This window comes from Pollachius pollachius (genome assembly GCF_949987615.1).
Source record: "Pollachius pollachius genome assembly, chromosome: 6".
Classification (NCBI taxonomy): domain Eukaryota; kingdom Metazoa; phylum Chordata; class Actinopteri; order Gadiformes; family Gadidae; genus Pollachius; species Pollachius pollachius.
In genome coordinates this window covers 15,077,739-15,098,000 of record NC_136939.1, presented here as the reverse complement: position 1 = coordinate 15,098,000, position 20,262 = coordinate 15,077,739, and the positions used below count along the sequence as shown (strand labels likewise).

Genomic DNA, 20,262 nt, shown 5'->3' with positions numbered 1-20,262 from the left:
GTAGGCACCGTGAAGTGTACATGTGATGAGATATGTATCTGAAGCCAAGTGCGATAGGAGATCTAGGAACCAGCGAGGGAGGGAAGGAGAGAGGGAGGGAGGGAGGAGGACAGGGTCGCAGTATGTGTTGTGTTGGCACACAAGTGTTTGAAGATTATCGCGTCAAAGTGGACAAAAAAAGAACCAAAACAACCAGGACAATAGAAAAGTAAAAAAAAAAAGCAAGATATCCACCTGTGAAAATCACAAAACTAAACAAAGCGAACAAACAAGAACCCAACGGTGTGCGGTGAAATGAGAGCCATGGTGCAGAAAGGCAGTAACAGTACAACAGCGTGACTGGCCCTGTCCTGTGGCTCCCGGGGACCCCCCCCCCCGGGAGCCTGGCGGGCCGCAGCCAGGGGTCCAAAGCCGAGACAACACAGAGGAGGAGGAGTAGCAGAGGGGGGGACAGAAGGAGGAGGAGAAAGCAGAGACGGAGGTCAAAAGAAGGGGGGCAGTGGGGGCGGGGGGAGGAGAGGGGGAGCAGAGCGGCTCCCCCTGCAGTCTAAATGAAGTACTCCTTCTTCTCCTCTGTGTGCGCGTGGTTTCCCTCGGCGTTGATGATGGCCGTGTCTGCGTCTGGCGCGTCATCCGCCCCCTTGGCCTCATTGGTCAGGTACGTTCCTGTGATAGCCAATGAGGAAGCGGCGGGGTTCAGTGAGTGAACAAGTGAAGCGACTCTTTCTCTGCCTGTCTATCTCTCTGTCTGCTTCTTTATCTATATATCTATGCATCTAAATAGTCATCTATTTACCTTTTTTATCTATCTATCTATCTGTCCATCCGTCTGTCTGTCTGTCCGTCTGTTTATCTATCTGTCCTTCCGTCCATCCGCCTGTCTATCTGTCTGTCTGTCTGTCTGTCTGTCTGTCTGTCTGTCTGTCTGTCTGTCTATATATCTATATTTTTATCTACCTTCCATCTACCTACATATCTACCTATCTATCTATGTATGTCTGTTCATATCTACAGTATTAACAATTTAATTAAATTCAGAAGCTTAATGACCACATAGCAATTGCTGTTTCAATTTCCATGCAATATGTCAGCTCCAAACAAAAAACAGAACAAAACAGTAAATGACAATATATTTGTTTCTAGAAAAAGACAACACAACTATGGTATTTATGTAAAAATGAGTATGTATGTATTTATGATTCAATGAAACAGTTGAGGACAATGAGTTACCTTTATGTCTGGCCAGGTATCTTCCCAGAACAATAATCAAACACAATGTGACAAACACCACCACGGCCACAACGCCTCCGATCAGGGCGTGGTCAGTACCGTGCTGCCCCAGTGCATTGGGATCTGAGAAGAGAGAGAGACAGAGAGAAAGACAGAGAGAAACAGACAGAGAAGAGAGTGAGGGAGAGATAGAGTGAGATAGAGAGGGCAGAGAGAGAGAGAAATAGACAGATAGAGAGAGAGAGAAAGAGAGCGAGACAGAGAAGGCGAAAGAGAGAAACAGAGAAAGAGAGAGGGAGAGCGAGAGGGCAGGAGATAATTAATTCACAAGGCAAAACAAATGATAAGCGAGGTGGAAAAGAGGCAGATAACAGAGAAAAGAGACAGGCAGACGAAGAGAGGAGAATGACAAGTACCAGTATGCACTAAATAAAACAGCACAAAAGATCAATCTTTGTGATCATTGTGTTTGACAGGAAAACGTTTTTTGTCTGTTAGGCCGGAGGTAATGTTTTGCCTCATTGTTTCAAGTTTGATCTAATTCTATCTAAACTATCAAGCCTGTGAAACCAATTGTTTTTCTGTTTTGTTTTACTAGCCGGTAGAGCCCCCTGAGAGATGTTAAGATTTGGATGACATTTTGCCAGGGGAAGCGGAGGGGTCTGAGCCAGCAGGCCTCTTAGTTGATAGATGACATGGTGGGACCCCCGTCCTAAGCCTCCTGCAGACCGTTTTGTTCCTCCGCTTGGAGAAACAGAGGGGCAAAAGGTTCGCAGTGAAAGATGCTAATTGAACAGTAGGTAATATTTATATCAGTCCATGACGACTGGGAACGTTATATATGCTCTGCCATATAAAACACTGACTGACGGGTGTGTTAGTCTCTGGTGTTTATATAGAGGTGACGCTTCTGCATTTGTGCACCTTTTTTCAAAGAAAGTTCATGGTCACCAATGTGATGAATCATTGTCTTACTATATGGCATTTTCCAACAGCCATTCTTGTTCTGACCACGGCCATAGTCCATGACATGATGAAACATCAGGGTGTTGCAAATCCATTATTATTTTTCTGTGTTCAAAAGCGTTTGATACAGAGGCTGAATTATTTAGGCCTGGCTGATGTGGAGGCATTTTTATGCTCCTATGACATATTATCTTTGAAAAAGTGCACAGACATTCTTCCAAAAGTTGATATGATATCATAGTGTAGCAGAGCCAGCTCCAATTTCAATATTTATAAGACTGTCATTGTTGCTAGGCCTTGTTCATTGGACGTCTTTAATAAATGAATGGAGCTCCGTGCCTTTACAGCCAAAGAATCAACATAAATTGGTAAGAAAATACAGCTCCTAATCGTCCAGTGAAACATACTCACCCTGTTGTTGCAATTGAATTAGCAAGTCTAAGGAAAATAAACAGACTTATAATGTGATTTACAGTATTTGCCGACCATGTTGTTCATTTTGAATCAAAAATATTACCACATAACATTCGGACCAACATTTAGGTTTGGCTATTGTAAGTCAAGCTAAATACTAACGCAATACAAATGGGCAGATACATGTACAATTATGTTGTTATTTGGTTTGGAAAAACAAAGGGAGAACGTTTTTCGGTTCGAGCAGCTGTAGGAACGCAAGAGTTAGTGTAATTAATAATATAACGAGTTACCATGCTTTCAAATGGAAGTAATTACAGATGAGAAAAATCACGCATTTTGAAAGTAATTTCCACATCGCTGTCCACCAGTATCATAAACCTGTTGGTATGCAAGACACTGCACTTCTGCCAGCCAGAGAATGAGCTATAGTATGGTATATATAGAGTAAACAGTAAACAGAAATGTAGAAATAGGCATCCACATAACTTCAGTTCAGAGCATAGAAGACTCTCGAAGAAGCTTAACTTCCACCGAAACCTCAAAGTCACTTGGTCTTTAGACTTTGAGGCATGTTGTTTCCGTCCCACCAATACAAAGAGATCTGCAACGGCTATGTTAAATGCATGAATTTCAAATATGATTTGATTAAGTATGGTCAACATACAGCCACCCTTTGTATCTTGCCGTTTGTCAAAAAGACCAGCTGTCACCTCATATCATTGGAGAGCCTGGCAGATCTTCCTTTGACCTTCCTAAAGCAATCAGAAAAAACAGTGGGAGTCCATATTTTAGATGAGGTCCTGATCCACGGGCTTTTGCTGCTTAGATTTATCGAAATAAACAGGGAGCAATAGGGATCAATAGAGAAGCTCAGGGAGATGACAGCTGGATGTTCAAGTGTGCTAAAATTCAGAGGCAAAGATCAGAGTAAACTCAGTTCACATACCAGACTTTTCTTTTAAAGCCAGCATTTAGCACAAGTTTCACACTTAGCCTTTTGGGTTCTGACAAAACTTGAACTCTGAACAAAGAAAATCCCAACAGTGTTGGAATTGACCTAACTCAAATCAGACTTCACCTTTAAGCTCAGGAATTTCCTCACCTGCTGTCTTGAACAGAGGCCCGATAACTGCATTTTGTTCTCAGTATTGATTGCAGAGGGGGTGAGAGGAAGAACAGAAAACAGAGAGGAATAGCCTCTGTGTAGATGTCTTGCTCAATAATTTTGTAATGCAGAACTTTTGGGGATTTGAGATGCTTCGAAGGGCTCACGGCTAGGATAAGACAGTTCCCCAGGGTGTACCATGAGAGGAGAGTGCACTCACATACACACACACAAAAACACACACACACACACACACACTCACACACACACACACACATACACACACACACACACACACACACACACACACACACACACACACACACACACACACACACACACACACACACACACACACACATACTCTCTCACGTAAGTTAGATGATTATGATTATTATGTCCCCTGGCATATGAGTATGTGTTTGGTTGTGTTAGTTTGAGTATGTGTGTGTTTGTGTGTGTGAGAGACAGACCGAGAGAGAGAGAGAGAGAGAGGGAGCGAGAGCATGGTTATTTAATGCAAGGTCAAAGTAGATTAATTTGATTCAGAAAACTAATTACTGCTGCTAATCATTTAGCAACAACTACCCGTGGAACAGGATAGACTATCTTAAATATTTATACCCTCCCCTCCCCCCCTGGAAGAGGGTAGTGTGGTCAGTGGGGAAGCAGCAGTTTATAACAAACAAGTCAAACAGGTTGTACTTAAACAATATCACAGGAGAGAGAGCTTTGTTATACTGAATATCAGCCCGGCTGTGATCCAGTCATAGGTACGAGTCTGCAGGCCACAGCCGTGCTGATATTCAGTATAACAGCACAACCTTCATTGTGATATTACTTTTGTACACCAGCTCTATAAGTGTAATTTAGCAGTTACCAGTAATAAGTGAAAACAGATTATACTTAATTATTTAATAATGAATTTGGCTCCGCCAACACAAATAGTTCCGCAAGTGGAAAAGGAGCCTTGCTAAGCATCTTGCTTGGCAAGATCTAGCCTACAGGTCTACAAGTTTCTGTTGGCCAACGCCTTTGTATAATGTACAGTTATCAGTATGTTTCCATTTACTTTGCAACAAGTGCAATAGGAGTCTTTTGACAGTCACTTAGGCGGCCTGTGTGATTCAGAACAGCTTCTGATCGTTCATGTAATTAACAGATATTAGAAACACCTGTATAGTGGGGTAATACACTTATAGTTCAAAGTCCCAGTGCTGTAAAACTCTATATCAGCACTCATTGAATGCTCCTTGTCCAATCAAATTACTCAAATCAAATTACTTAAATAAATAAATAAATCAACTGTTGTAATATAAAGTAATAATGAATATAAGGATATTCATATTCTTTACTACTGAGTAATTTAGCAGACAATTTATCCAAAGCAACTCACAGTAAATTCATCAGGCAGAGGATATGCAAATGCCTACAGGTAGGAGGTCTTCTTTCAGGGATTGAACCCAGTATCTCTTAATTGGGAGTTAAACACCCTATATCCTGTCCACTAAGATATATATTTTAAAACCTGAAAATGAAGAAGACCAATGGTGTGAGATAACTGTTTCAATCATATCCTCTACCTATCGTTTGCGTGCACGGTTGTACCGGTAATTACAACGCGATTGGTGTGTGGAAGTAAAAATAGTGTGGGTTTGCCTTGTGAACACTTATCGATGTGACAATGTTTTAAATGTGATCAATGACACACACCATCTACTGGATGTATGTATGTTTGTTATATTTGTTATTTTATTTTGCTCTCCAAGCTTTTTAACATGACAACTGAGCAATGAGATGGTCTAGTTTGAAGAGCAGGAAAAAGATTCTGTTATGTTTTAATTTATCCTACTTTCATCAAAGACTGAGGGTACTCAACTTCTTTATGCAGTAATATGAGGTTTTTACAAATAAGACAGGATATAAGGGAGGGAGAAAACGTAGGATGGACTTTTATTGATTCTTCAGGATTTGATTAAACCTGGTGACCTGATGTAATAGGGTGTCTCTTGCAGGGGATAAGACAAGACAGGGTTAAAAGCCTTTTTCAGTTTCATGAAGTGTTGAATGTGATGAGGTTGCATGTTGCCCATAGCATTTAGCTTGCACTTCCCATCCTACCCCAGAGACGCTATGAGCAGACCTTCCTGATGGTTTAAACATACTGAATTAGCAATAAAACAACCTCCACAGTGCATGAGGAATGCATCTCTAATCCTTGCCTTCACCCCCACCATTTACAACCCAGCGATCAATAGGAATGGGATTCAGCAGTCAGCACTCCTTTTTCTTAGAATCTACTTAGCTTGTCTCTGCATTAATGCAACTTTAATGCAGTTTGAGTGCAGCTTTTAGGCAGTGCATGACATTAACGATAATAACAACACATGTGGGATAGAAACGTGCCGTTTCCATTTAAAAGTTATCTGCGCAACTCCGAAGTTTGAGATTCTCAAGCACTACCATGCACTTTGTCGTTTGGTATAGGGCCGTGGTAATCAACAGACTTTGTTGTGAACCACGGGAGTTTTGCTTCCTTATGATTTCGTATTGGAAGGCAATCAGTGGATGAAATATACAATATTTGATGCACAATGTGACATTCCATTAAGAATCGGAATCATACTTATTTCATGAACAAATCAATAAATATAAACATAAAGGCGTGGAACTTGCAATAGAATGATTAATTACTGCCATTACTTTACCTTTGGAAAGAGTAACATTGGGGGCTTTAAAGATAGAGAAGACCCTGGGAGAAGCCCTACGCAGGATCAACTACCTGCAGACTTGACAGAAGGTTCTATACGTCCCAGAATAAAAGGCAAATTGTGTGTGGGGCGTTGATTGTGAATGACAGAATAACTTGTTGATACATACACAATTTTTTTCATCCAAAGCTCTCTGCTGAAGGGTTAAGCAGGTTACTATGGTAACATCCGGCCCCCCGATGGTGAAACCGCCGAGCAACTTTGCGCGAGGCTACGAAAACCCCACATTAAGCGAGCTCCCCTGTGTCGTCCCCTCTCCGATACAGTACTCAAAGCTGCTGGTCTTTTGATAGAAGTCGTTCTCTCCTTTATTTCCCTCCGGATCAAACTAATGAAGCCGAGAAAACGACCCATCCTTCTCAAGCCGATTCCGTCTTTTTAGTTGTCTTGCTCCGCAGACAGAGACGCTTGACTTAAATAATGTCCCAACCTCATGCCGGGAGGGGTCTCAGTCGGGGAGGAGCCAGAGGGCCCACGACACTGGTGGTGACCAGACGTGGAATTGTAAAATCCTTCACCAAAACCGCCACAAATAACACTGCTGTTATTTGTTTCTACTTTTCCGCTTCACAAGGTCACGGCTTATTTGCGCGGGTTCTGGGAGATGAGCTCGGCGCGGTTTTATGGAGCTCAGCGGCGGTTCTGGAGCGGGGGGGGTAGGGGGGTCAGAGCGTAGGGGACGGAGGGCCGCTGGCTCCTCTCGTGACACGGAGCCCTTGATACATGGAGAAGGGTCATTACAGACATTAACACCGACGGGGCAGCAGGGGGGGAGAACTTCATTTACATAATGCATCACGGGGGATGCATCAGTGTGGACGCTCCGCTCAGCGACACTGTGCGTGTGAGTGTGCGTGTGAGTGTGCGTGTGTGAGTGTGTGTGTGTGTGTGTGTGTGTGTGTGTGTGTGTGTGTGTGTGTGTGTGTGTGTGTGTGTGTGTGTGTGTTTGTTTTGCAAGTGTGTTCACACTTGCCCTGGTTTGTAGGTCAATAAATTATTTTGTCAAATCTGCAGAGGTAGACAATTTGTATTCCTTTTCTTCACAAGATAATCGGTTATTATGCTATATTTACTTGGAAAAGAAAACACAATCTTAATTATCCTATTTTTTGATGATGTGCAACAAAGGAGATGCGTTTTGACGCTATCCAAAAAGCCTATTTGTTGCTGGTTGATTTAACTATATTCCTGACAGGAACATAAGGGTGTTAAATAGAGGATATTGGTATTGTTATATTGTTAAGGCCATATCAATACAATGCCGACAAATTCCAGGTTAGTCTCATTTGAATATGTATCCCTGCTCTACTGCCCTGCTGGCTCAGGCACTGTGGTTGTCATGGCAGCTAATGAGACTTGTTGAGATCAAAGGCAATAAGGACAAGCTCTTGACTCTCAAAGAGCACTTAAATCAGGAGGATCAATTAAGAGGGAGGCCCTGCACCAAGGGCTTTTATAGCTGCCAAATGCCCAATTACAACAGCTGACTGATCAGAAAATAAAAGGGGAGGAATAAATACATTTCACCCTGTTTTTCTAAGGACACATGCATATTTATCAAACTAAAACAAGTAATGGTAATAATTAGTATTTCTGAATTGTTTATCTTTGTTATGTTTTGCTATGAGTACTGATTATTGTAATTTGGGTCTTGAAATCACAGTTTTCTGTGTTGTTTTAATACCAGGCACATTGTTCACATCACAGATTTTAAGAGGCTAGGCTGTCTTTAAACTCCCTGGAACCCAAGCCACTGTTGTTATGTACTTCATTCACCAATATAAATGTTCATCAAACAATGGATTTCTGTTTAATGGGTAAAAATAACTGTCAAAATGTAGATGAATAAAATTCAAATTTGAAGCAAATTATTTGTTTGATCATACAATCATACAAAAAGGCATCTGCCACATGCAGATCAGGAATTGTTCCTGTTAAGCACTTGTATCTATTCTACTTTTACATCATGGCCTCTTTTGTATAATCGTTTTTTTATCAACTTATCATTAATTCATCATTGAGAAACTGCGAGTTGCAGCCCAGACTGCAAACTGTTCGACAGTATACTGTTTGGTTAACTGTACGCATTACGTTGCAATGGACTGGCCTCCTTATTAGAGGTAAGCAGATAAGGAGATGGATTACATCTGACAATTAACAATTATTAAGAGCATGGCTTCATTCTATAACTCAGCATTTTACCCTTATATTTAGTTAGTCCATCTTCATTAGATGGACCAAATTCATCCAGAGGGAAATTAAGGAAAATTATCTTATTACTGCGACAAAATGGCAGGTAATTGTTGCTCCTTAGTTAAATTAAAATGACGTACGGTTTTGAGATGTAACAGGAAAAAAAACATATTAGCTGCCGGTAAGCCTTGCTTGTCGAGTTGCGTAATGCTAAACAATGCCTCTGGATGGGCCATAGTTATGACAGAAAGGAAAAAGCTAGACGCAAGATTAGACAGGGAAAGCGGAGCGGGAGACTTCATGGAACCCAACCGGAATATTTGCGAAAGAAAACATCTACAACAAGATCAGAAATAAACACGGTTTGCAGATGCCGGCTCTCTGATGAGGAGATGTTGAGTAATTAAGTAACCCATTGGAAGGAAGAACCAAAGAGTATGTTCCGGTTCTGAACTGTGAGGAAACGCAGCGTAACTCGGGAGGTGAGAAAATCGGAAGGAACGAGAAAAAAACAACAGGAAAAAAATATATAAAGCTTTGAGCAAACCAGGAGAGGAACGACAGAGTGGGAGTCTGAAGGTAATAGAGAGGAAGATGAAGCACAGAGGAAGCGAGAGGTGGAGGCTGGGAGGGCGGTCTTTTTTGCTGGAGGGGGAGACAACGTGGAAACCGGAGAAGGCGGTGGTAGGTGGATGAGAGACCAGGGGGGAGCGCAGGGCCCACTGGTTCATCTGTGGGACGAGAGTCGTTCTGTTCTGAAGAAGCAGGCAGGAGATGGTGGAAGTGATAATGGAACCAGAGAAGGCCGGTTGGGTAGCAGAGAGGGACGAGGGGAGGGGGGGAACAGAGGAAGAGAAAAGAAAAAACAGAGCCCAGGAAGAGACAGAGAGAATGACTGGGTACGTGTATCTCTGGAGAGAAAATGCGCTGTATGCATTTGGTAATGCAGCGGCAGGATAAAAGGTGCGGATTATGTTCTCTGGTCTCCGTTACATAAAGGCAGGAGCAGTCTCTCGGAAGAGCCAATTTTGTGATCCGCGCACCCATGTGGCTCGAGCTCCTCATAAACCACAAGGCCGGTTGAAGCTATCCTGGAACAAGTTAAGACGCGTCGCGTTCACTCCCTGTGCACAACAGATCAGGGAATTAATTACCCGGCATACATTTGCTTAGTGTTTTTCACGGCCCTGGATTAGGGGCGTCACCGGCGGCTGAAATATAACAAGAGGTTGGAGCAGAAAGTGCACCACACACACCCGCGAGGAGGGGTGGAATATAGATCTCCCCACACACACCTTGGGCAGTAACAGAGTCAGCTCACTCTTTCTCTCTGTGGCGCTCCAGGGAGCGAAAGAGGAGGCACAGAGAAAGAGGGGAGATGGGGAGAGGGGAGGGATGGAGGAGGGGAGGAGGACAAGGAAGCGGGGAGGGCAAAGGGTAGGGGAAGGGTGAAATGCAAAGAAAGAAAGTGACAAAGAAGGAGAGAAGCAGAAATGAGGTGGAAAGCAGTTGAGAGGATCGGAGGTGGAGGGGAGACGCCGAGAGGAAGAGGAGGTGAGAGAAGGAAGGATGTAGAGGGGAGGGGATGATACGGGTAAGGGACAAAGAGGAGGAGAAGAGGAGGAGGCGAATGGAGGAGATGGGAGGAGAGGATGGAGAGCAGGATAGGCAGGAGGGAACAGGTGGGCAGGAAGGGAGGAAGGGGGTCTGGGGGGAGGGGCTACTGTACCTGTGCCAGTGACCGTGGGGTCTGAAGCGCGGGGCCGGAGGGCACTGGAGACTGGAGGAGTGGGTGGGAGGGGTGAGGTGGAGGGTGGAGGCAGGGTGGTGGGGGCGTCTGGTGGAGGGGATAACACACACACACACACACATGCACGCGTACGACAAAACGATACACAACACAAAGCCACAGTCACGCACACATAACAGACACATATAACATACCCAGATCAAACAATGGTACAAACTAAATGGAACTAACAGCAAAAACAATACAAGGGCAAAGAGCAGGGAGCTGGTGAAGCAATATGGTAATAAGCAACATAAATCAAAATAATATGATGAAAAAAATGTAAAGCACAGTGATGTCATTCTCTAACCCTAACCCTCATTGGTTCATACTGATTGCTATTCGTTTAGCTAAATTAAATAGTGGCTTTTTATGTGCATCACTGTCTCATAATACCCAGTGATTTACTGTGTGCTTGGTATCTCGGAATGACCTTTTCTTGGCTTCCTCCGGGTATTCAAGGGATCTGTTTTGCTCAAGGCCAAAACCACTCCTTTCTATGAGGTCTAGTAAGCATGGTCGTGGTTGGTTTTTTTGCGATGGAGATACACGCCTAAACTGCATAGATGGACTATGTGTGTGATAACATCACATTGACCCAGTACAGGGGATATAGTTCAAAGGATCTACAAGAGGGAAATAAAAAAACAGAAAAACCTTCAACTTCAAAAACGTAGCACATTGCTATTTTCTCCAGTGCATATTTAATAGTTCCATGCGATAATTGTCCCGCCCCAGCCTTTTTTTTTATGTTGGACTGAATCATGACGCACAACCTATTTTATTTGACACAGTATTACAACTATTACAACTTTTGGAAAATAACACATTTTAGTTGTGAGTCAACCAGTTCAATACACTTTGTCGGGATTCATTAATTGGACCCAAAACATCTTCTTGTTTTGAACAGAAGGTATAACCAGGCTTGATCCTCGGGAAGCGTGCTGCGGATGGCGGGCTCGGGGAACACAACAGTGAGACTGGAACAAAGGTAATGAGGGGGCCGCAGCGTCGCCGGCTCTGCCTCCGCCACGCCTGCCCGGTTGTTTACGGCCGGACACAACCTCCGCTAATTGGCTCGCCGTAGCTCAGAGCTCCGTGCCGAAGCGTCCTGAGTACGGGGGTGACATTTGAATTCCCTTTAGCGGAGACGTGGCCCCGTCTGGGGGATGGAGGGATCGGGCGAGAAGTGGGAAACAGCTAAAGACGGCATTTTGCATGAATTACGGCAGTGATTGAAAAAGGCTAAAAGCAGTGCTTTCCACCGACGGAGGCTAGGAAGTGCCTGGATGCCATTTAAGGAGAGGTGTTAATGAATTTGGATGAAATAGTTTGACCCGCCCAGTACCCAATTACCTTTTTTTTTAAGAGCATGAGAGAAAGCATCAGGGATATAGAGTTGCTGCTGTTAAGTTAAGTGCATTGCTTTATCTTGTTCTTATGCTGGATTGGCATTTGAAGACAAGGAGAAGAGCAAGTCTGGGCACATACACACGCGTGTGCGGACGAAAACACATACACACTCTCACACACACACACACACACACACACACACACACACACACACACACACACACACACACACACACACACACACTGACTCAATCACACCCGAACCCACACACAAACCGACCCAAACCATAGTACTTAAATATTAAACTCTTACTGATATTTAACTTGATATGATGCATTAAGTTCTCACTGACTGCAAGGTTCTTGAATAGTGAATATATCATAATAATAAAACTATAACTCCTGGCTTATGGGGGATATTGGAAGTTAAAGACATGTCAAAATTAATCCTCGGTAGCAGGATTAAATTTGCCAATTGATGAACAGAATGCCTGAAGCTCCCCTATGGACACCTGCTGGATTCTTGAAGGTAATGAAGGATGGAAAACAGTTCTCTTATTGGGTGGGCTTTGAACAATTAACAATTTTTTTGGTTGCTTTTTGGTGTTGGCATTGAGTATTAAGCGTTGAGAGTTGTGAAGATGGACACTTGTTAAGGGATGCTATACAGTTCAGCTATGCTACTCAAGATTTGAATTTGATTTACGAATCAAAATGTTTACATGCTTTGCTTGTTCTGCGACATATTTTTGCCAGGGTTTACATTCATTTCACAGCAAGCCTTCTGTCTATAGCTTTAAACTGTTACTTTTGTTTCTGACCCACATCTGTCATTGCCGCAATACACAGCAGACTAAAACTCAATCCACAATCCACAAGATGTGCAGGGACTGAATAGGCTGGTGCTATCTACAAGCCATATGTCCAGATTGAAATCAGCCATTCAATACCTGTGTAACTGGGACACAATCTATGTTTAAAAATGTAGCTGGAAAAAGAAGATAAATTGGGCCTCTCCTGGGCTTTATATGACATTTAGACTCTTGCAGCACTTAGTATATCTCCACCACTGTTGATACAGCTTCAGGAATTGTGATAGAACCAAAAGCCTATTTCTTTCATATTATCCAGCCCATTATTTTGAAAAGATTATTTGAAAAAGCTATCATTGTTGCGCAGTACCTACCTGAACATAAATAAACCTTGAATGAGTCTCTTTATTTCAGGCCTTTCACGGATCTATTCTATGTAAAAGTGAATCAGATGAGAACAAACTTAAAGACCTGGTGACGGAAACCAATTGAAAGAGATTTGTGACCATCTTCCTGTAGTTAACACCTGAATACAGATTACCGTCGGACCACCACACACCAGCACAGGGGGCATGAACCCAGGTATTCTGTCTGAAGAGCCTGCCTGCTTTAACCCCTGGGTTTCTGTGTTGGTCAATATCTCTTGTAGCCCCACAGCGATGTTGCAGCATGAGCAATGAGCTGCAGCAAACATGTCATTAACTATTGAGAGGATCCAGGTAGGATCCTTCACAGGCTCCACGTTCTGGGGTATGCTAACCTCCTCCCCCCACCCTCTCCGGGAGGGCAGAGAAAAACATGTTTAAAATGGAAGCACAACATTCGACTGGTTTGACCTGAGAGATATGCCTCTGCCTTCTCAAAGAAAAAAGACAGATATGCATACAGTACATTACTGCTTATGATAACTGATAAACCTGTGTGCTTACGTAGTGCGTACGTGTGTATGCAAAGCATGTGTGTGTCTGTGTGTGTTAGTGACTTGTTTTGTCGGGCGGTTTAGCGTTTGGTTTACTCTGGGGTCATAGATGCTAACATTGTTTGCATTCACAGTGTTGTAAGATATGGATGGGTCCACCGAAAAACACATATTTTTATGAATGAATGTTTGTGGAAAGGCTTGTTGAAGATATGGTAGCGGGTGTATCATTCAAAGCAAACGTTAAGGTATAACCATCATAATCACCATTCACCTCCAGTGCCTTACAACCCTTTTATAAACTGGAAAATAAACTCTGCTTCACTTCCTTCTCCGTGATGCACATTTGCATGCATTGATTTAGAATATATGTTTGAAAAGATCTAGTAACAAGTGAGGCTGGAAGCAACCAAAGCAGACAAAGAATATCAGAGCGAGTGGGAACGGTGAATCTCAGTTTCTAAACTGAAGCAGACAACAGATACAAGCTCAGCAGAGCCGCAGGAATCAAAGTGAGGGTCATGTTTAACGTTGGGTTCACTGTCACTTTGAGAGGCCTTCTGGTTGGTCGCGTCTTCCTGCGGGAGACCTTACCGTAGACGTAGAGCACGTAATCGTCGCGGCTGACCCCCAGGTGGTTTCTGGCCTCGCAGCGGTACGTGCCGTTGTCCGTCTTGTTCAGGGACGTGATGGTGAGCTCCCGGCCCTCCACGACCATCCTTTCCAAGTCCGGGAGCTCGGCGCCATCTTTGAACCACATCACGGGGTCTGGCCTGGAGAGGGAGGGTGAAGGGGGGGGGGGGGGGGGGGGGGTTGATGAGCATGACCAGGTACCCAAGCTGGGGGGGAAGGATAGACTAGACCGGGGTTGAACCCCCAGCCAAATTGTTCTGGGTACCTTTATCCCTGCTTTCTTGTGTGTTTCATATATGTTATGTATTGGGGGGGGGGGGGGGTACTTACGAGGGGTTGCCTTTGGACATACACTCCAGCTTGAGGAACTGGCTCTCCTGAGGGACGGTGAGGGAGGAGATTATCTCCACATGAGGGGCATCTGAGCAGAGGAGGAGCAAAGACAACTGTGGTCGCTACTTGCGGTACTTGAATGTATTTGCAAGTGTAAATGTTCAACTTGGTGAGAGCAAGCTTTTGTGTGTTGTCAACGTGTGTGTGTGTGTGTATGTGTATTTGTAAGGGCATTTTCATTGTATGTGTACCTGTATCTATCAGTGAGAGCTTGCTATTGTGTGTTTGTGTGTGTGTGTGATTGTGTGTGTGTCTGTGTGTGTGTGTGTGTGTGTGTGCATGTGTTTTCATCTGTGAGGGATTGTGAGTGTGTGTGTATGGGCATCAACATTTGACCTGTACGTCTGTATCTGTGTGTGTGTGCAAGTGTGTGTGTGTGTGTGTGTGTGTGTGTGTGTTTGTGTGCATAAATGCGTGCATGCATGCATGCGGGTGTGTGCACGTGTGTGTGTGTGTGTGTGTGCATACATGCTTGTGTGTGCGTGTGCACATGTGTTTATGTGCGTGCATGCGTGTGTGTGTGCACATGTGTGTGTGTGCGTGCATGCGTGGGTGTTTGCATACATGCTTGTGTGCATGTGAGTGTGTGAGTGTGTGCATGCATGCGTGTGTGTATACGTGTATATCTGTGTGTGTGTGTGCGCGCATGCGTTCATGCGTGTGTACGCATGTGTTTTCATGTGTATGATTCTGTGTGTGTGTGTGTGTGTGCGTGCGTGTGAGTGTGCTGGCTTACAGTGGACCTCCAGCACCTCGGTGGCCTGCTGCGGGGCGTGGGACAGGGCCACGTGGTCCACCTTGCAGGTGTACGCCACGCCGTCGTCGTCGCGGTTCACCTGCAGCTGCAGGGAGCTGCGCACCGTGAAGGTCTTCCCACTGGCGTTCACCTCCTTAGCCCCTGAGGAGGGGAGGGGAGGGGAGGAGGGGAGGGGAGGGGGGGAGGGGAGGGGAGGGGAGGGGAGGGGAGGGGAGGGGGGAGGTGAGGAGGGGAGGGGAGGGGAGGGGAGGAGAGGAGGGGAGGGGAGGGGAGGGGAGGGGAGGGGAGGGGAGGGGAGGAGAGGAGGGGAGGGGAGGGGGGAGGGGAGGGGAGGGGAGGAGAGGAGGGGAGGGGAGGGGAGGGGAGGGGAGGGGAGGGGAGGGGAGGAGAGAGGAGTGGAGGGAAAGAGAGTGGGGGGAGGAGAGGGGAGGGGAGGAGAGGAGGGGAGGGGAGGGGGGGAGGGGAGGGGAGGGGGGAGGTGAGGGGAGGGGAGGGGAGGAGAGAGGAGTGGAGGGAAAGAGAGTGGGGGGAGGAGAGGGGTGGAGGAGAGAAGGTGGTTAGTGGAGCAGAAGAGCCTGGCTTCCAGGGTGGTCCGCTCTTGGTGTGGTCAAAACAAAACACCTTCATGGTCCTCTACACGCTCAGACCTTCCACTCAGATCTCTTTATTAACTATACGTTTAAACATACAGGAACCTAGTGCAGGGTGGGGTGAGGTGCATCAATTAAACTTCAATAGCGACTACAGATGGGACCATACTATAATAGTTTATTGTATGAATTGAGTCCAATAGATTTCATCCAAAACTGTTGCTGCAAACGATCTGACTATTTTTCCTCAGAAATGTGATCTGTTTTGTTAATTTGTGTGAATAATATTTTAGAAGAAACAACAATTATTATTTTAAATATATCTTGACAAAATGCACAAAATACAGGGATTTGAGTAGGGGTAAGGGATGCCAATGTTAGTTGGCCAACAACAAGACAGACAGGCACAAGATAACTCTCAGGGGCCTTTGTGGTATTTTCAAGTCTAACCTGATTCTCAATATTGTGAGCAGTGGGAAGCAGCTATTATTAAAAAATATATAAATGCTAAACTCCATGCCAAACAGATGGGTTCCAGGTGAAGTGAGGACTGTGATGAGAGATGACCGGGTATGCTACTGCTGCTGCTCAGAATTAAATATGTGTTTAAGTTGTGTTCACTTTGTGTTTATGTTGGTTCAAGTTGTGTTTAAGTTGTAGGGTTGGTGACAAGTTGTTGAGTAACATCATTTTGGAAATGAGCTTCGAAGGTGAACAAGCCAAAGGAGAAAGGAGAGGGTAGGGTAGGAGGAGAGGGAAGGAGAAGTGGAGATGGGAGAAGAGGAGAGAAGATGAGATGGGAGAAGAGGAGAGTAGATGAGATGGGAGAAGAGGAGAGAAGATGAGATGGGAGAAGAGGAGAGAAGATGAGAGGAGGCAAAGGGGGGAGATGAGAGGGAAGGAAATGATGAGAGGGAAGGAGAGGATAAGAGGAGTGGAGGTTATGAGAGGACAGGAACAGAGCAGAGGAGAGGAAAGGTGAGGGGCTGATATGAGATCACCTGAGGGAAAAGCCAGCCTTCATATGAATATAAATAACAATACGAATAATGTCATCAAAATAATATAATACTCGATAATAACTAGACTGCTTCCAAATCGCTGGATTCAAAACAAGATCTCTCCAATACACCACAGTCAGATTACAGATTAAAGAAACGGCTTATCAGCGCATGAATAGGAAAGATTAGAAAGGACTTTCAAAAACTTGTCTGTCGGTCAATCACGGTAAAACTCCACTGCCACAAAGTCGTACGAATCATCAGTCTATTGTTGCAGAACGGCTAAGGTAATTACAGGATGCCTGGGTAATTGTTTTCTGGTTCAGGGAGACGGGGGGCTTTCAGTGGCGTTGACGGCGAAGGTGTGGGTGAGTGTGTGTGTGTGTGTGTGTGTGTGTGTGCGTGTGTGTGTGTGTGTGTGTGCGCAGGACACTGCCGACATGACTGAATTTATGGTGCGAGGTCCATTTGTATAAGCGCACTTTCTTTTGACACTCACAGAGCCCGTGTTTGAAGGACGCCTACTGCATTTAGGAACTTTGCACAGCAGAATCATCATGTTCTTTTTTTTGAAGGAATGTACCGAACATTTACCACAATCAAATGTTCTGTCCGAACAGAACAGGGTGATTTTGCAAAGTTCCTCAATACAGTTGATTGGTATGCAGGCTTGATGTCCTTCATGACTTCATATCCATCTGTCTGTCTCTTTATATGTCTCTCTCTCTCTCTCTCTCTCTCTCTCTCTCTCTCTCTATATATATATATATCAACTAGCCTATATCCCCTGTCTGTCGCTCTCTGTCTCTCTCTCTCTATGAATTTCTGACCATCCTTCTGACTGTCCCTCCTTCCCTTCTGTCCATCTTTCTGTCTCTCTCTCTATTGCTCTGTATTTTGGTCCATCTTTCTGTCTCTCTCTCTATCGCTCTGTGTTTCTGTCCATCTTTCTGTCTGTCTCTCTGTGTTTCTGTCCATCTCTCTGTCTGTCTCTCCATTGCTCTGTGTTTCTGTCCATCTTTCTGTCTACCTCTATCGCTCTGTGTTTCTTTCAATCTATCTGTCTGTCTCTCTATCGCTCTGTGTTTCTGTCAATCTATCTGTCTGTCTCTCTATCGCTCTGTGTTTCTGTCCATCTTGCTGTCTGTCTCTCTATCGATCTGTTTGTCTCTATTGCTCTGTGTTTCTGTCCATCTCTCTGTCTGTCTATCTATCGCTTTGTGTTACTGTCCACCCATCCATCTCTCTCCTCCCCGTATTCCTGTGTCAGTGATTTCTCCGGCTCTCCCGGTGAGACTGGTTGCAGATGAATGACGGACAGACCTGCAGTGCTGTCAACAGGCCTGCCGGTTGGGTTCCTGCTAAAAGCTTGGTTTGAGTTGAGAGGGAGCAGAGAGAGAGAGAGAGAAAGAGAGAGATCTGTACTTAGTATTCCCAAGCTCGGTCTCTCATCGGTCAATTTCAACGGAACGTTTTTTTCCCCGTAATAACCTCGTTTTTGGGCCGGATTTGTAGTCGTGGCACACCCTGAAGCAGCAGCGCTACGCCGGCCTGCAGATGCTCATCGTTTGGGAAACATCAAGGGTGTTGTAGCTTCATGCCGGACGTGTTGCTTAGCTCAGTCTTATCTTAATGAAAGGAGACATTTTGTCTGATTCTTGATGAAAATTTGACAAAATGTTTCCTCACATTAAGATAAGACCCTGATAAGGCAGTGATTATTCTAATGAAACAATTAGATCCTGCTTGTGTAAAGTAAGCTGCTGCAAATGGATATGCCTGTCAGTCGTTTATTAAAAAGGTAAATGTGATTCTAATTGGTTCTTTTTATGTTTGTGTTGAGCAATATGAGACAAAGGGAAGAGCGGGACATGGTTTAATTGGCCGGTGAATAATCGTTCACCTCCTGAGTGAATCTTAAATAGGAGGCGGACATTTTGGATGCTGTTAATGTCCACCTGTCAATCAAGATGACTCATCAATCAAAATGACTCTCACGCACAAACCCCCCCTCCTACACACACACACACACACACACACACACACACACACACACATACACACACACACACACTAACCCACACACACATGCACATTTGCACCCACACAAGCTATACAAACACTCGATTCTCATGCATTTATGTTGATGTTGAAAGTAAATTAGGCAATAAATTGAACACACACTTCAACGAGATTAAACATACAATGATTATATTTTCTCTGAATTATATATGTGTATTTACTTATGAAAAAAACAACCATTGATTTTGTAAGAAATACAACCCAAGGGGCTAAATGAGCTCATATTCAATCTTCCTCTGTTTGTTTAGAAGAACGTATCCCTAGGTCTTATAAAGATGCCCGAGGTTGGGCTTTATAAGAATTGAGAGGCTCTGAATCTCTAGGAGTGTCATTAAGAAGCATCTTTTATTCATGCCTGCACTGTGACTTGCAGCAACCATCTTGGAATTAAATCTTTAATGGCCATTGATCCTCTCCATCCCCTGGGAACGGTGAAATAGTAACAGGTCCCAGTTCGAGTTTGGAAAGAATAAGAGGTACATGGCAGCACTGTCAAAATGACTGAAACCCAGACTTCAAATGAGCCAGAAACTTTTAATATGTCAATGATCTTTTCCTTAAGTCTTTGAAATAATGAAAAATTGAAACACCATGATTTTTGTAAATTTCTTTTGGAATGCCCCCGCAAAACTTATTTGTCAAGTAAAACTTAAGGAATCACCCTGACAACTCCTAGCATATTCACCTGTCTTTTAGAACTTAAAAAACAGGAGTGAAACAGGAGCATATTGCACATGTATGCCATCGCTATGATACCATAGCAATAGCATAGCACAACCCCAAAATAACAATAACCGCTCTTCAAGGACTTAGCAAAATGTAGATACAGCCATGAAACAGTACCATAGTATACAGACCTGGTATGTTATTTTCTTTTATAAAAATTGACGCATTAAAGTGACCCGGTATGTTAACGCCATGATAGTGCTGTGATAGCACAACTAACCAACCGTCTTAAATGACTTTGCAGACTGAAGAGACCTCAGCAGGCCAATCCGACTAAAGCTAACCTTGTAAAACACGCAGGCTACGTTTTCTGCACTGCGTCCTTGTCCTTGACTTACAGAGTTTTCGACAATAGAATGAGGGACATTAACCCTCTAGGGGGGTAACTCGGAATGAAATGAAATCCTCCTATTTCTTTTTTTTCATCAGGTTTTCTTATGGAACACGGGCATCCAGGGAAATGATACAGCAACAGGCCTGCGCTTTGGTTCCGAGAGGATTATAAGACAGGACTGAAAGTCAACA

At 44.2% G+C, this 20,262-nt stretch overlaps 1 protein-coding gene across 1 annotated transcript in view; it reads right to left on the bottom strand.

Moving 5' to 3' along the window:
• Window positions 1-547: 547 nt before the first annotated feature.
• The window catches only part of cadm2a (cell adhesion molecule 2a), a gene marked incomplete at both ends in the record, with an annotated part of 178,317 nt that continues 158,602 nt past the window's right edge, over window positions 548-20,262 (bottom strand). Inside the window, 6 exons of the mRNA XM_079738906.1 lie at window positions 548-666; window positions 1,231-1,353; window positions 10,412-10,519; window positions 14,150-14,328; window positions 14,519-14,609; window positions 15,318-15,479. Of these exons, the coding sequence (XP_079595032.1) occupies window positions 548-666; window positions 1,231-1,353; window positions 10,412-10,519; window positions 14,150-14,328; window positions 14,519-14,609; window positions 15,318-15,479 (782 nt within the window). The remainder of the gene's footprint in view (window positions 667-1,230; window positions 1,354-10,411; window positions 10,520-14,149; window positions 14,329-14,518; window positions 14,610-15,317; window positions 15,480-20,262) is intronic.